The sequence below is a fragment of the Sphaerodactylus townsendi genome, linkage group LG04 (genome assembly GCF_021028975.2).
Source record: "Sphaerodactylus townsendi isolate TG3544 linkage group LG04, MPM_Stown_v2.3, whole genome shotgun sequence".
NCBI lineage: Eukaryota > Metazoa > Chordata > Lepidosauria > Squamata > Sphaerodactylidae > Sphaerodactylus > Sphaerodactylus townsendi.
Genome location: NC_059428.1, coordinates 122,474,645 through 122,491,759, shown reverse-complemented (window position 1 = coordinate 122,491,759; position 17,115 = coordinate 122,474,645). Strand labels below are relative to the sequence as shown.

The 17,115-nt window shown below is 50.5% G+C and overlaps 1 protein-coding gene across 1 annotated transcript in view; it reads left to right on the top strand.

Annotated features, from left to right (window-relative positions):
* Positions 1-3,178: 3,178 nt before the first annotated feature.
* UCHL3 (ubiquitin C-terminal hydrolase L3) overlaps positions 3,179-17,115 on the top strand; it is a 29,657-nt gene continuing 15,720 nt past the window's right edge. The window contains exons 1-3 of the mRNA XM_048492320.1: positions 3,179-3,331; positions 3,886-3,971; positions 5,744-5,791. Coding sequence (XP_048348277.1) covers positions 3,250-3,331; positions 3,886-3,971; positions 5,744-5,791 — 216 coding nt within the window. The 5' untranslated portion in view covers positions 3,179-3,249. The remainder of the gene's footprint in view (positions 3,332-3,885; positions 3,972-5,743; positions 5,792-17,115) is intronic.

Genomic DNA, 17,115 nt, shown 5'->3' with positions numbered 1-17,115 from the left:
CCCCCCCCCACCCCCCCCCCCCCCCACCCCCCCCCCCCCCCACCCCCCCCCCCCCCCACCCCCCCCCCCCCCCACCCCCCCCCCCCCCCACCCCCCCCCCCCCCCACCCCCCCCCCCCCCCACCCCCCCCCCCCCCCACCCCCCCCCCCCCCCACCCCCCCCCCCCCCCACCCCCCCCCCCCCCCACCCCCCCCCCCCCCCACCCCCCCCCCCCCCCACCCCCCCCCCCCCCCACCCCCCCCCCCCCCCACCCCCCCCCCCCCCCACCCCCCCCCCCCCCCACCCCCCCCCCCCCCCACCCCCCCCCCCCCCCACCCCCCCCCCCCCCCACCCCCCCCCCCCCCCACCCCCCCCCCCCCCCACCCCCCCCCCCCCCCACCCCCCCCCCCCCCCACCCCCCCCCCCCCCCACCCCCCCCCCCCCCCACCCCCCCCCCCCCCCACCCCCCCCCCCCCCCACCCCCCCCCCCCCCCACCCCCCCCCCCCCCCACCCCCCCCCCCCCCCACCCCCCCCCCCCCCCACCCCCCCCCCCCCCCACCCCCCCCCCCCCCCACCCCCCCCCCCCCCCACCCCCCCCCCCCCCCACCCCCCCCCCCCCCCACCCCCCCCCCCCCCCACCCCCCCCCCCCCCCACCCCCCCCCCCCCCCACCCCCCCCCCCCCCCACCCCCCCCCCCCCCCACCCCCCCCCCCCCCCACCCCCCCCCCCCCCCACCCCCCCCCCCCCCCACCCCCCCCCCCCCCCACCCCCCCCCCCCCCCACCCCCCCCCCCCCCCACCCCCCCCCCCCCCCACCCCCCCCCCCCCCCACCCCCCCCCCCCCCCACCCCCCCCCCCCCCCACCCCCCCCCCCCCCCACCCCCCCCCCCCCCCACCCCCCCCCCCCCCCACCCCCCCCCCCCCCCACCCCCCCCCCCCCCCACCCCCCCCCCCCCCCACCCCCCCCCCCCCCCACCCCCCCCCCCCCCCACCCCCCCCCCCCCCCACCCCCCCCCCCCCCCACCCCCCCCCCCCCCCACCCCCCCCCCCCCCCACCCCCCCCCCCCCCCACCCCCCCCCCCCCCCACCCCCCCCCCCCCCCACCCCCCCCCCCCCCCACCCCCCCCCCCCCCCACCCCCCCCCCCCCCCACCCCCCCCCCCCCCCACCCCCCCCCCCCCCCACCCCCCCCCCCCCCCACCCCCCCCCCCCCCCACCCCCCCCCCCCCCCACCCCCCCCCCCCCCCACCCCCCCCCCCCCCCACCCCCCCCCCCCCCCACCCCCCCCCCCCCCCACCCCCCCCCCCCCCCACCCCCCCCCCCCCCCACCCCCCCCCCCCCCCACCCCCCCCCCCCCCCACCCCCCCCCCCCCCCACCCCCCCCCCCCCCCACCCCCCCCCCCCCCCACCCCCCCCCCCCCCCACCCCCCCCCCCCCCCACCCCCCCCCCCCCCCACCCCCCCCCCCCCCCACCCCCCCCCCCCCCCACCCCCCCCCCCCCCCACCCCCCCCCCCCCCCACCCCCCCCCCCCCCCACCCCCCCCCCCCCCCACCCCCCCCCCCCCCCACCCCCCCCCCCCCCCACCCCCCCCCCCCCCCACCCCCCCCCCCCCCCACCCCCCCCCCCCCCCACCCCCCCCCCCCCCCACCCCCCCCCCCCCCCACCCCCCCCCCCCCCCACCCCCCCCCCCCCCCACCCCCCCCCCCCCCCACCCCCCCCCCCCCCCACCCCCCCCCCCCCCCACCCCCCCCCCCCCCCACCCCCCCCCCCCCCCACCCCCCCCCCCCCCCACCCCCCCCCCCCCCCACCCCCCCCCCCCCCCACCCCCCCCCCCCCCCACCCCCCCCCCCCCCCACCCCCCCCCCCCCCCACCCCCCCCCCCCCCCACCCCCCCCCCCCCCCACCCCCCCCCCCCCCCACCCCCCCCCCCCCCCACCCCCCCCCCCCCCCACCCCCCCCCCCCCCCACCCCCCCCCCCCCCCACCCCCCCCCCCCCCCACCCCCCCCCCCCCCCACCCCCCCCCCCCCCCACCCCCCCCCCCCCCCACCCCCCCCCCCCCCCACCCCCCCCCCCCCCCACCCCCCCCCCCCCCCACCCCCCCCCCCCCCCACCCCCCCCCCCCCCCACCCCCCCCCCCCCCCACCCCCCCCCCCCCCCACCCCCCCCCCCCCCCACCCCCCCCCCCCCCCACCCCCCCCCCCCCCCACCCCCCCCCCCCCCCACCCCCCCCCCCCCCCACCCCCCCCCCCCCCCACCCCCCCCCCCCCCCACCCCCCCCCCCCCCCACCCCCCCCCCCCCCCACCCCCCCCCCCCCCCACCCCCCCCCCCCCCCACCCCCCCCCCCCCCCACCCCCCCCCCCCCCCACCCCCCCCCCCCCCCACCCCCCCCCCCCCCCACCCCCCCCCCCCCCCACCCCCCCCCCCCCCCACCCCCCCCCCCCCCCACCCCCCCCCCCCCCCACCCCCCCCCCCCCCCACCCCCCCCCCCCCCCACCCCCCCCCCCCCCCACCCCCCCCCCCCCCCACCCCCCCCCCCCCCCACCCCCCCCCCCCCCCACCCCCCCCCCCCCCCACCCCCCCCCCCCCCCACCCCCCCCCCCCGCCACCCCCCCCCCCCCCCACCCCCCCCCGCGGCCGCCCAGCCCCCCCGCCCCCCCCACTCCCCCCCCCCCCACTCCCCCCCCCCCCCACCCCCCCCCCACCCCACCCCCCCCCACATCACCCCCTGCCAGCATCATGCTGGCAGGGGATGATGGGAACTGTAGTCCATAACATCTGGAGGGGCGCGAGTTTGACACCTGTGCTTTAGAGCATCTGTGTGGCTTTCCACATTAAGAGATTCTTCCTGGTTTTTTTGGGTTTGTGACAGAAAGCTGGCACTATGAAGGGGCTTCTCATTCATGGATTCGTGCTTTTGGTCATAGCTGACAGTCGCATGCTAAATAGAAAAAGAGAAGAGTTGGTTTTTATACTCTGCTTTTCTCAACCTTTAAGGAGTCTCAGAGCAGCTTACAATCACCTCCCCACAACAGGCACCTTGCGAAGTTGGTGGGGTCCTGTAACCTGGGCTGCCCCGAAACGATACATCACATTTTCTACTATTGCCCATTGGTGTTTTAGAACTGATTTTTTTAAATTGAATGTATTTTTCCTAATTGGAAGTGTCGTTCCCCCCCCCCCTTTTGATTTCTAGTACGAGACTTTCCGAACACAAGAGGAAGAGAAAATAAAATCTCAGGGACAAGAAGTCAAACCCTCGGTATATTTCATGAAGCAAACCATCAGCAATGCCTGCGGCACAATCGGGCTTATACATGCCATCGCAAACAACAGGGACAAGATTAACTTTGGTAAGTGGCTCATTGTTGCTCTGTTGCTTCTTTGGTCGCTGGAAAGGTAGATGGCGCTGTTGAACTGCTTTGCACCTGGGTCTGGCTGAAAAATCAAAAGCCGACTGCATGGTGTGGAAGTCGCAATTTGCTTACTGTATCATGTAAATGTCACAATTACTTGAATAATGTTTTGCAGAAATACTTGGTGCAAATAGCAGATCTAGTGAAAGCTATTGAGAGTCTGCCTCTCCCCAAATCCCAACTACTATTACATGTTCCCTTTTATTTCTGGGGCTCTTTCAAGCAAGCAAACTTTATGCTTTGAATTTCATTTTCTCCTTGTTCTTATGGATTGCATTAAGGAGCAGCCAACTGGTCAGTTTTGTGCATTGTGTATCTTGGTGGGTGCAAATAAAACTTATGTTATCCATGCACTGAATTGGCAGTACAAAATGACTATGTTGAATGCAAATGCAAAATGACTATGTTGAATGCAAATGCAGCAAACAGTTTGTGGGAGAATTTGGAGTGAGACGGAGTGGCATAACATTCATTTTCTTGATTTATTCTAGAAGCCAAATCGTCGCTGAAAAAGTTCCTGGATGATTCTGTGTCCATGAGCCCTGAAGAGAGAGCCAAATATTTAGAAACCTATGAAGTCAGTACAACTTTTTAAAATGTATATTATTTGGGATGCAGTATTTCTTGCATTTAAAGTTCAGTGAAATTGCCTGAGTCTTGGATAAGTGGGTGAGCCTTTTAATGGGGGTGTCTAATATAATTACTAATAGCATTTTCAATTATTATAGGTTCTTTCATTTAACCATGTAATTAAACTTACACAACTGTTCCTTATAGAGTTTTAATGTACCGGCACATGCTTTCCCCCTAAGTCAGGGGTCTGCAATCTGCGGCTCTCCAGATGTTCATGGCCAGTTGGCCATGCTGGCAGGGGCTGATGGGATCTGTAGTCCATGAACATCTGGAGAGCCGCAGGTTGCAGACCCCTGCCCTAAGTTGTTTAAAGGTGTCTGAGAGCAGACAGCTTAATAAAAATCCTTTCTGAACAAATCCCCTAAAATGTGTCAAAAATGTTTTCAGCTCCCCCCCCCCCATTTGCAATGATGTATATCTGCACTCACCCCCTTGACACAATGCCTGGTCACCATTATGTGATCCTCCCGCCCCCCCACACACTTTTTTTTTAGTTCTGTGTGAAATCGACGCTTCAATGTTTCTCAGCCTCAATCTGCGATTCTCTACTCCTTGTATACTCGATGCTCTGAAGATTGACCCCCCCCCCCAATAAAAGAACAAACACAGAAATGCTGCAGATAAACAGGCGAGGGGGAACTGAGTGAGCTCAGAAAATGGTGCCGAGGAGGAAGTTCCGGGAAGCAGAGAAGCGAGGGGAACATAGTCAATAGATTGCACGGCCACTGAAGACGTTTTCAAAACATTTCAGCCAGAGAATTGCTTTAAAAAGGAATTCATTAAAAACCTTTTAAGGCTGGAAAGAAAACATTTGGTGTTAAAAAAAAATGTGGAACTCCTTGAAGGAGACATTTTATTTCCTGCCTCAAAACGTTTTAAAGGGTTTGTGCGCAAAGGGCCACTGAGCAGCTGCCATTAAAAGGAAAGACAGCCCTCGGACATTTCTTTGTGTTCCCTGCTGCTGCAGCACAAAAACCAAAATATCTTCAGAGATGACCACATGCCTGTCAAGCTGCTGCTTCACCAATAATGATGAAGTTCCTTTTTCTAAATTATATATTGCTATTTTTATTCACTTACTTACAGATATACTCTAAGCTCTCTACAATAAATAAAATAAGTTTTTGCAACAGATTACCATTAAATTTCTGTGGTCCTGTGTACTTACAGAAACTTATATAGGGAGGAGCCTTCGGAAAGCAAAATTCTGATAATACAAGGTTAATGTGGTTAAAATAGCACGGGACTGACCACTCAGCGACTCACCTTGATCACTAGTCTTTCCAGCTGAAGGGCCTCTGGTAGTAGGTAGGAGAAACTACCCAAACCCTTGGTGTGTCTGGCAATAAGACCAAACAAGCATGGCAATACATGACCCAGCTAATTCTGAGGAAGTTCTTGGTAGCTATTGCCTTATTGGCCAACCTAGGCACCAGTAATCAGGTTGGGCTTTCTTTGACAAAGCAAATAACTGCTTACATGGCTGACTTCACAGCGGGTCCTACTGTTGCTGGAACTGGTAGATTCAAATGTGACTTTGGATTGAAGTGCAGATGACTACGTTCAGCCACTGTTCGGTGTTGGGTTGAAGAAGACATTATTCCAGAAACACAGCTGGATGTTGTTTCTGCCAATGACCACTGCATAAGTTGTGTGATATTGCACATATGAATGGCTAATGGTGAATATTGCTAATGATGAATTTTGAAATTTCAGGCTATTCGTGTTACTCATGAATCCAGTGCCCACGAAGGTCAAACTGAGGTAACTGACTTTTTAAAACTATTTTTGCTGTCCCCTCCCCTGAAGTATAGAGCAAATCTGTACCAAAACAGCTGAATTGCTTCTGATAAATTCATCTCCCCTTTTACTTTCCGTTAAAGTCTTCTATCAATTCGCTTGAATCTGTGGGAAAATAGTGTCTGTGAGGAAATTGCCAAGGGTCAATTAGTTTGGATTCGTGAAATCCTTAATAAGGCTTCAAGAGTGATAATATTTTACTTACAGCTGATACAGTCAGGAGGTTACATTTATTAAGGGCAGAAGATCAATTTCTTTTTCATATATTACTTTAGCCTTTTAATTCCCTGACTAGACAAATCACTTTCTCTCCACCTCAGTTCTGCCTTCCTCCATTGTACACTGAATTAATTCCTTGAATGGCTGTTTTAAGGATTGTCGATATGGTATTTGTGAAGAGCTTTATCTTCCTACACTGAATTTGTACCGTGCTTTATACTGTCTGAATACATTGCTGAGGGTGAACAAATAATACTAAATACCATATGTTATGCATTTCTCAAATTCCAAGGTTGTGGGGGAAGGAACAATGGAATTTTACAAACCCATTTCCTCTTTGAACGAGTCCATTCCAGTAATGCTTTCACCTGTGTAAGCAGCAGGTACATTTTTGCAGTTTGTTACATAACATATATAAAATTAGGCAAGCCCCAGAAATGGGCTGAAAGGGTACATTCAGCCATCACGGCAAAGTGTTTCTGTCCATGTGATAAGCACAGATGCAAGTTGTACCCCTTTTCACCATTCCCCTTTATTGTGTCACTTCTGCGACTCATGAAGGTTTCTTGGCTTAGGAAGCCCCAGTGTGATTCTGAAATGGGAATAAAATGATGCCTAGAATCCTAGCTTGTTGAGAGGGAAGGTACTCTTCTTTGTGCGAGCAGCAGCATTCGGACATTACAGCAGATTGGTGCCAGAGTCAGAGCGTTTGAAATCAGGGAGCTTTGCATCGCCCAGCATGGGGGAGAGGGAAGGATGCTGGAGGGAACGCGTGAGCGTAGCAGCAAGCTGAACGGAGGGAGTTTTGTTGTGACTTTGGAAAGCAACCAGAACCCTCAAGGTGGAGCTGCCCCCAATAATTTGTGGTTCTCGGGCAAGGAGACTTGGTGCTTTGATAGCTAGAGAGAATGTGCTTTGGTAGCTGCTTTATTTGTTGAAGTCGTAGATCAGCCAAGATTGATCCACAGGGTCGTCAGCGTTTCTGAAAGCAATAAAATTTGAAAGGTGGAGTGTGCTGAGAGAGAGAGAGAGGCTGGCTACTGTGGCATTCATGCACAGCTAGTGTGGGGAGTGACATTTGTCTTTCCTGTTCGCTGCTTCAGAGTTCTCTTTTGTTGAGGCCGTCAGTAAATCTTCCCAATTCCCGTGTTCTTAGCAAAATAATGAAGGTTTTCTCAGGTATGCTGGAGTCTTTTGTCGACTTACTTGGTTTAGTCTACATCAAATAATGAGACATAAAAACAATCTCAGATGAATGAGATTATTTAGCATGGTCGCTTTAAAGGTAGAAATTACTATGTCTTCCCCCCCCCCCCTTTGGGGATTCATCTTCATGGGCACTATAGAGTTTCTGTGCCCATTGAGAACAATATCTACAGTGCATTCCTAAAGAGAGTTACCCCAGTCTAAGCCCATTCATTTCAGCAGGCCTAGACTAGAGTAGTTCAGTTCCAGAACCAAACCCTACAGTCTGGCTTTTAAAGCACCTCTTGTTTGTTTGTGTGGGTATTGGGTCTGTGTACGGGTGGGGCAAGCCCTGCTCCTGTGGTCATTCTTACATTTGAAGTAAAGTTCAGAAGACATTCCTCATAATGGAGAAATAAGTGTGCGGTGTGTTTTTCTTCTCAGATATCCATTGGAACCTTTGTTGAAGTCACTGTTAGAACTGCAAAATATAAGGGACCAAAACAGTACCATTCACACAGCAGCAATGGGATCTGACTGAAAGAATTCTCTCTTATAGAGCTAACCCACAAAACAGCATCCAGGTGGCTTTTCAATGAGTCCTGTTTCTTAGCAGCTATTCTTCTTCCCTGTAAGCTCCGTTTTGCTCTAATAACCACAAGTGACCTTGCCACGGGAAAACACTTCTGTTATTCCAACGGGATCCCTGCCCTTTTTGAGCACCTGAAGCAAGGACATGTGACTCTCTCAGGCCCCTCATGCTTTTAGAAAGGATCAAAGTAAGGATGCATCTCGTGGCCTTCCAAACCCCTCCAAGGTTCTCTGCAAGAAGGAAGAGCCTTTGCCATGTGCCTTTGAGCCTTTGTGCCTCTGAGCCTTTGCTCAGAGCTGTGAAGGATGGGTCGAGAATTGTGCTTGTGGGCACCCAACATTATGACATTCCATAGATTGCCCTCCTCTTTGTTTACCATTTCAAGAACACAACAGCAGAGGTGCCTGTTACCATCCACAAACACATTGATAAGAAGAATTAGTTTGTGTTAAAAGTACATTTTAATTGCTTTTTAAAGAGTTCATTTTATGCCTTTCTGTGCACCTTCAATTTTTTCCCTCCCTTGCCCGACATAACCCTGTATTAAGTAAATGTTTTTTCCCCAGGTCTGTGGGCTGTAGTGTAATATGTGACGTTGCATTTGGAACTGTCCAAATAGTGAAGAATGGTAATTTTTTTTTAAAAAAAGCTTTCTTAAAACAGTTTTTCTTAAATAAAAGAATCAAAAAGCAGAGCAGAATTCCAGCCCGTAATGGCTAGCCCAGTGAAGTGTTTTCACAGTGCACCTGCAAAACCAAGTTGCTGGCTTCTGCCTCCCACAGCAACCAAACATCCTGCTTTTGGAGGGGGGGGGGCGTCCCCTCTCTCCCAGATACATGATTCCCCGGGGGCATTTCAGGCTGCAGGAGGGGTCAGCCAAGAAAGTCACTCTGCAGGCCTCAGGAAAGTCACTCTGCGGGCTGCAGGTGGGGTCAGCCAAGAAAGTCACACCAAGCGTAAACCCTTATGCCTTTGGAAATGCAGCACTAGATCCAACCCATCATTTAAACTTGTATAGGGTTAAAAGAGTAAAGTACTATAGAAGCACATGAGACTGAGCCTTGAACGATGTTTTTCACTGTGTTGAATTCTTAGGTAACCCTCAAATATGTGTGGCTGGAGCCAGAGTTTTAAAACGGATATTTTCTGGACCGCAAATTGACCAACAGACAGTCTCCAAGTCTTGCTGTGCTAGCAAATAAGTACTTGGGAATGGAACTGAAATATTTCTGTGGGAATAATCTTAATTACGATCGAAGAGATTATTACAAAAGCATTAAAGGACGATCCAATGAATTGTACTTATTCTAGTTGGCCGAACTATAAAACCTCTTCTAGTCTTGCAGGAGCTAGGTGTATTACTATTTTTCACACGATGGCATGTTTTCTCCGTCTTTGACTAGAATGTAAATATAAAAGGCATGGGAGAGACAGGATAAAGTGTGATCCCAATTGAGGCTCAGAATTTTGACCTTGGGGACTCTGAGGTCATCTTACATGCATTTATCTGTAGTAGAGATTGCGGAAGCAACAAGTTCGGAACCAGGTCATTGAGATACCGCTGTTGGCTTGCTCAGCTGTCCTCTGTCCCTCGCTGCACATGCTGGTCCCTGACTAACTCAGCAGTTTTGGTTATCTGTGTCTGTATCTGGAATGCCATATGAGCACTTGGACGGAGCCGTGGTGGTTAAGACGGGAAACTTGAGAAGCTGCAGGGTGCCGACTGTCCTACTGCCATAAAGTTTTCAAGCATTCTTTTGTTTTATCTGGCCTTATGATTTATGGGTTGAGGGACAACATGAAAGGCTCCGCAACAGACCTTTCTGCAGAGCATGTGGTATTTGCTGTGTTGACATGCAAGCCATGTTTTCTTGCTATCGTTGGTGAACAGTTCATGCGGTCTCCTTCAAGAATGTCTGTTCCTTGCCCGGACCCCTTCATCTTCTTCTTTTCTACAATTAGTCCTCCAACTCCACCCCCCCCCCCCGCATAGTGTGTCTATTATTCTTATCATAAAATGAGAAGCTTAAAAGCAATGCTTTTAAAAGATTAAGTAACCAATTGTTCTTGCTTTTTCAATGCGGGAGAGACGTGCTTTTTCCACTCTGTGCGAGGTTTCAGTTAATTGTATTTAAGATCAGCCTCTTGTTCTCTGTTCTTTGATCAACCTGTTGCTTTCTCCCTGTTATGTTTCTTCAGATGGGAACAAAGCACAGGACTTGCACAGCGATCCTGAAATGGACAATGTTTGTGACGGCTGTGATGACTTTAATACATGGCTGCTCTTGTGGCTGCTTGATCCAAGTGAAGCCATCCATAAACAAATATCGGCTCTGAGCCAAATTGAAAGGCAACAGGCCTTTTAGTTTTGCTAGACAGTAGAACAGCCCATCTTAGATGCATCTGAAAAGCTAGCCATACCAAATGAAAGATTTTAAGTCTGAAATCATAACAAATGGACTTACAGATTAAATTGTAATTTCAGTAAAAAGGAAGACTGCAACCGAGCAAACAGAAGGAGATTGAAACTGGGAAGGGCAGCCAAGAAAGACCTAGAAGATTCCCAGGTGTAAGGATGTGTGTCTGGCGACTGATCAAGTTAATTCATGCCGTAGTATTCCCTGTTATGTATGGGTGTGAAAGTTGGGCAATGAAGAATGCAGGCAGGAAGAAAGTAGGTTCCTTTGAAATGTGGCGGAGGAGAGGTTTACGGATACCTTGGACTGCCGAAGAGACAAATAAGAGGTTGTGAGTGGGTTGTAGTTCAAATCAAACCTGAATTGTCCCTAGAAGCTAAAAAGATTCAGCTGAGGTGATCGTATTTTGATCACATTGTGAGAAGTCTTTTCACTGGAAAAGACAATAATGCTAGGAAAAGTGGAAGGCAGCAGAAAAGGAGCAAGACCCAACATGAGATGGATTGATTGTATAAAGCAGGGGTCTGCAACCTGCAGCTCTCCAGATGTTCATGAACTACAGTTCCCATCAGCCCCTGCCAGCATGGCCAATTGGCTACAATTCCTTACTATAAAGGAATACGCAGTCCTCAGTTTACAATATCTGAGGAAGGCTGTTAATGATGGGATATTTTGGAGGACATTGATAGGTTGCTGTAAGTTGCATGTGATTCAGCGGTGCTTAACACACACAGCTTGACTGTGGTGGTGGGAAATGCCATAAAGTTGTAGCTGACTGTTGTAGGTTTTCCGCGCTGTGTGACTGTGTTGTGGTCGTTGTAGCTCCTAATGATACACTTGCATCTGTGGCTAGCATCTTCAGAAGCATATCATGACAATATGCGTTTGTCTCTGCAGCACAGTGTGGAGTGTTTGTGTAGTTGGGTGGTTTGCCATTGCCTGCCTCCGCATAGCAGCTCTGGACTCCATTGGTGCTCTCTCATCCAAGTCTGAACAAGGGCCGACCTTGCTTAGCTTGCGAGATCTGATGTGATTTTGTTAGTCTGAGCCATGCAGGTCAAGGGTAGCTGAGTTTACAGCAACAATAAATTGATCCAGAGAACTAGAGGGTGGAACCTTTTGTTAAATTTTTGATAAGGCACCATTTCCACGAAGGTTCGTGGAAAATCAGAATAGTGCCTTAGGTTGCCCAATTAGCTTTCGAGAAGATTATGATTATTGATATGACAGGCAGGTTAATACTGAGAATGTCTTCAGCCTGCTCAATGATAACTCTGGAATTTAAAAAAAAAACTATTTCCAAAATAATTATTTGGTTAGAAGGTTTTGTTTGGATTGCTGGTGGTGCTAATTTGATTCACTTCAAAGAAGCAGAATACCGGTACTAGTGAATGTTACTGTGTTTCTGTGCTTCAGACACAGAGTTAATCTTCATATGTACCCAGTTATATTTAAAAATAAACTGGAGTGGTATAAATTCAAGGCTGTAACAGTTGTCCATAGAACAAATTGGAGCTGAAACCTGGAACCGATAGTTTCCCATTTTAAGAGGAAAAGCTCAGGAAGCCTAGTTCTGCTCCAAACAGCAAATTAGGCTAGAATATACTCACAACCTTGCCTTGGCTTAGACCAGTGATAGCGAACCTTTTCGAGACCGAGTGCCCAAATTGCAACCCAAAACCCACTTATTTATCACAAAGTGCCAACTGGGCAATTTAACCTGAATACTGAGGTTTTAGTTTAGAAAAAACGGTTGGCTCCGAGGCGTGCGTTACTCGGGAGTAAGCTTGGTGGTAGTCGGTGGCTTTGCTTTGGAACAACCGTTCAACTCTTCTAACGGGTGAATCACGACCCTCAGAAACAAGCCCCATTGCCAGCAACCGAGGCACCTGTTGGTAATACTTTATTTTACTCCCAGGTAAAGAATCACGCTTTAATTCTTCGCATGAAAATCAGTGGGGTTTAACAGCGCTTAACAGGGTACCTACTTCCCCAAAACTAGGTCTTAGGTTTAATGCTAATAATTGAGCCCAGCGGCCCAGGCCAGCCTAGATGTGGGAGTGGAGGCGACTCTGCTTGCGCATGCCCACAGAGAGGGCTCTGAGTGCCACCTCTGGCACCCGTGCCATAGGTTTGCCACCACTGGCTTCGACTGTTCCAAGCGTATGATCCATTTTTTCCAAGATTATTTTAGAGATCCATGAACCTAATAGTTGGAGTATTGAAGTAGGACTGAGTCACATTCCCTACCCTTACTTCAGCAGGGTTTAGGGTTAAATTCCTACTCAGCCAGGGAAATCATTGAGTAACCTTGGGCTTGACCTTCTCGTTTAGCTGAACTTACGTCACAGGGTGGGTTGTAAGAATAAAACGGAGACTGGAATGCATACTGTTCTAAGGTTGGAAGAAAGGTGTTGGTACTGTAATGAATTATTAGAGTAAATAGTAGGTCCGAGATGTGAGTGTGTTGTTTTGTTGAAATTTACTAGATAACAAAACAAAGTTATGCTAAATAAAGGAACAGCATACTCTATATTATGCAAGTTCACAGTCTGGGTATCTGCCTCTCCTCTTCTTCGGGAAGAAGAAAGAGAGATTTTTCCAGAAGGTCATCTGATTCTAGGCCTGTGACTTCAGTACTTTATCTACATACTGCAATAGTTCACTCTTGCTTTACTGAATAAAGCAGGCACTTGTAAGCGCCTAACAAAAGAACTATACTCTGATCCACATGAAGATAATAGCTTATTTCTATTGTATGCTCCTCCTGCACAAAAAAAAGCATGCTGGACCTTCTTTGTTGTAGAATGCTCCGCCTGATCCTAGTGCCTACCTAGCCCTGCTTCCCCCATCCATTTGAAAGTAAAAAAATACATTTTGGCATAAATGCTCTTGTATCAAAGTACAGTGTTTAATAAAGCATAAAACAATGGTATTGACAAAAGCAGTGTTGCTAAAAATGAATGATAATTCTCATATTCATTCAGGACTGTATTCTACTGTAGACAGAGGCGCAGCTGGGCCAAACTACACCTGGTGTGCAGAGTTTTTTTTTCCCGCCCCCCGGGTGCCCCCCCCCCGCCCACAGCACACACACACACACCAACCCCCTTCCCACACTTACCTACGTTCCTTTTCTTTTTGTAGTACTTTTTGAGGCTGAAAAACTCGGCCTAGTTGCAGTTCAAGGAGAAAGCTGCCTGACTAACTATACTTCCCAGGAGACCTTGTGAGCCCCAAGGTCTCCTGGGAACTGTAGTTCCTCAGGCAGTTTTTCCCCTGAACTGTAACTAGGCCGCTTTTTTCAGCCTCAAAAAGGACTACAAAAAGAAAAGGACAAACTGGAAAAAAATGTGGGAATAATATTAATGTCAATGTCAATGTCTGCTTCGGAGGGCGCGCCGCCAAGAGGAAGGGCCAGAGAGCGATTTTGCGCCCCAAAGGCGTCGCGCCAATTGCACAACTGCTTAGCCCGCTTATGGCCCTCCGCCGCTGACTGTAGAAGCATTCAAGTTTCTAAAATGCTGCAGCTCAACACAACAGTGATTATCTTTATGTGAAGGGGAGTAACATGTGTTACATCCAAGACATAAGTATTCTAGGCAGATTTCTCAATGGTTTGAATTGTTCCCATAGGCAGGATATGTTGCTATATTGACTCTTGCCGCCAAGCCGCCAATCTTTCTTTTTCCTGATTGTTATAACATCCTGTAATGCTATACTGGCCAGCATAATTAATCCCACTTGACACATGAGGAACTGAGGCTGGCTGCTGATAGGAGTTTTTGGAATGTGCCTTTTCAAGGGAAGAGATCAGATTTCTTTAGCGCTGATTTGTGGAAAGATTAAGTGGTTGTGCTTAAGAATGTGGACAAACTGTTCTTCAAAACATCTCGCCTGCCTGCCTGCCATTCATTGTGCTTTTCTCAGCAAAAATAAGGAGCAGATTAATAGAGTGATCTCTTATTGAGAAGCTCCCCCATGGGATTAGAGACCATCGCTTAATGGGCTTTACATGGAAAATGCTGTAGAAGGTCATCCGCGTTAAAGGATTATCATGGGATCAGTGCGATGCAGAGGGGTAGTGTGGGTGTCGACATGGGAAATGCAGATCTTTAGTGAACCGTAGAACAATGGGCTGTAGGTGATCATGTGTGATTTCTCAGCCAAACCCTCCTCCATGTGGGCGTAAAGTACCGCAAGGTTGTGGCCAATGTTTACAGCTACTCCAGCAAGGCAAGTGAGAAGCAAAGGTTTGATGTTGCCTTCTTCTGCAGAGTCTTCCTTGGTTTCCCTTCCAGATACCAACCCTGGTTGTCCTCCCAGATCTGATTGGGCTATACCATCCCACCTTCCTTTCTTCCATAGCTGTGAAAAATGAGGATAAATGTAACTTGGGTTATATTATAGCTCCTTGACTGGATGGGGCCTAATTCAGAAGGCATTTTTAGTGAATGCCCTTGTGGCTGGTACATGCATCAGGTTGCAAGGCCTATCATAAAAACTTAGTGTGTCCTACTATTCCAAGATTGTCCAAAGATAGTATGACCAAACCAGGCTTGGAAGTCCTCTGTACCATTTTCAAGACAAATTGTAATACGGTGTTGCAGAGAAGATTGGTTTTGTGCCAGTTAAAGAAACAATGGGGGAATCCAGTGACTACTTCGGTACCAAAAAATGTTACATTAAACCCATTAAGGGATAAGCATGTTGTATACATGGCAGCAGAACTAATCAAAGTTGGTTATTTCATACTCTGCTTTTCCTTTTAGGCTCATAATTTGAAGGAAGGTAAAGGAGCCTTCCTTCAACTTAACTGGCTCTTTTTCCAGTGGAACAACCAGGAAAGTTGAATAAAGGTTCCTTAAGTCTGAATGAAGAGCCATTTAATTCTGGTGGATTTAAGTTTGAGGAAGACGGTTTTGATTGGAGGAAGACTATTTGGAGGATGGTTGGATGTATAAATTGCTGGTGTTGGTGTGTGCGGGGCAGTTCCCCAAACCACATGCACAGAGCCCATTGTACTCCTATTATTCAAATATCCTTCTATGCAAGTTGTGTGAACTGCAGAAAATGTTTGGAATACATAGGAAGTAACGCACAGTTTCCAGTGAACACCTGGCTGGAGTAGTCAGTTAAAGTAGACACACTAAATTATTCACCCCAGCCGTGAATGAATTCTTTTCCTCATACATGCTAGGTTTTACATGTACGTTCATCGTTGGATTTCATTAAGTATCAAGTGATAACTTGCATAAGTTGACTGGCTGTCACTGATAAACCAGATGCTCATGTTGCTTCACTCCACCTCTGACATGACTTGCTCTGTAGTCAGCTGAAAGCCATTGAGTGATGAGATGCTGGCTGGCACATGCATGAAAATAAATGAAAGATTGATGGTCAATCTATTGTGGTACTGAGATGTAATAGTAATTTTATTCATCCAATGAAACGGAGTAGTAGAGAACCATATCAACCTAAGTATCAGAAAACATACCACTTTGAAAGCTGTTGTAATTTCTGTTTCCCTTAACATATAAACTGACATTTATGTGTCCATGGATGGCGTAATTGTATTTTTATTGAATTCCTGAGTTCTTTTTTCAGGGCAAAATACAAACACTGTAGCATAAGTTTCCTGCCATTGTTAACTTTTCCCCAGCAACGTTTTGTTTCACCATCTTTTTCAGAGCTGATACTTTGCATTGCATTGTTTCAAGTATCAGTTGCATTGCTGATACTTTGCATTGTTTCTAGGTAAACAATCTGTAAAAAGAAAAATAAAGCAAAACCTCTCTTGCCAAACAAGGATGACATGTGAAAGAAGGCAAATAGTTGGTACTTTGAGACTTCAGTTCTCAGAGGGTGTTGAGCATCTAGGCTTTTCAAGGTGTGCATTCTGCAGCTTGCCAACATATGTTTTTCCCATCCAGCAAGGATTTAACTGACGAAAGTTATCCATATCAAAACACTTGTGGGAGTCCTCTAGCTTTTAGTCCCACCAGGATTTTAAGTTCATTAAGAGTTTATTTGGTTCTGGAAAGCACCGTCGTCAAATCACAGCTGATTCATGGTGACCCCTGGAGGTGACCCCCGGAGGTCATGGTGACCCCGTGTTCTTTCTAGGTAAGAGATGTTCAGATGTGGTTTGTTGTTTCCTGCCTCTCTGTCATTCTCCAGTATTCTCTGGAGGTCTACCATCCAAATACTTGCCAAGGTCGAGTCTGAGAGTGTGTTACTGGCCCAAAGTCACCCAGCAAATCTCCATGGCAGAGCGGGGATTTGAACCTGGCTTTCTGGTATCCTAGTCCGACACCTTAACCACACTACATCACGCGCTCTCTAAGAATTAATTTACGCCTGAGTCTTTACAGTATTCTAGAATTGGCATTTCCCCAATAGCAATACTCGCAATTGGGTGGATCCTACCCCTGTTCTCCTACCCCACTAACCAAAGTTGGTTCATTCATACCCTTCTTTTCCTTTTGGGCTCATAATTTGAAGGAAGGCAAAGGAGCCTTCCTTCAATTTAATTGGCTCTTCCTCCAGTGGAACAGCCAGTGAAGTTAAATGAAGGCTCCTTAAGTCTGAATGAAGAGCTAACCCTAACCCTAACCCTTGCCCCCTTTTGTAATGTTTAAATAGTCCTTTTCATAGTTTTAAAAGCTTTTGTTCCCTTTTAATACTTATGCTTTTATCCTACTGTTCTGTTTTCATTTTTTTTATGTTTCTAATTTCTTATTATCAGTTGGATTTTTTGATATATATTTACCTAATTTATTTATTTTGTTAGTTTTATATGCTGCTCTTCCCCTCATGGGCTCAGAGTGGCTTCCAATGTTTTATATAAAATAATAAAATCAATTTGAAACAAC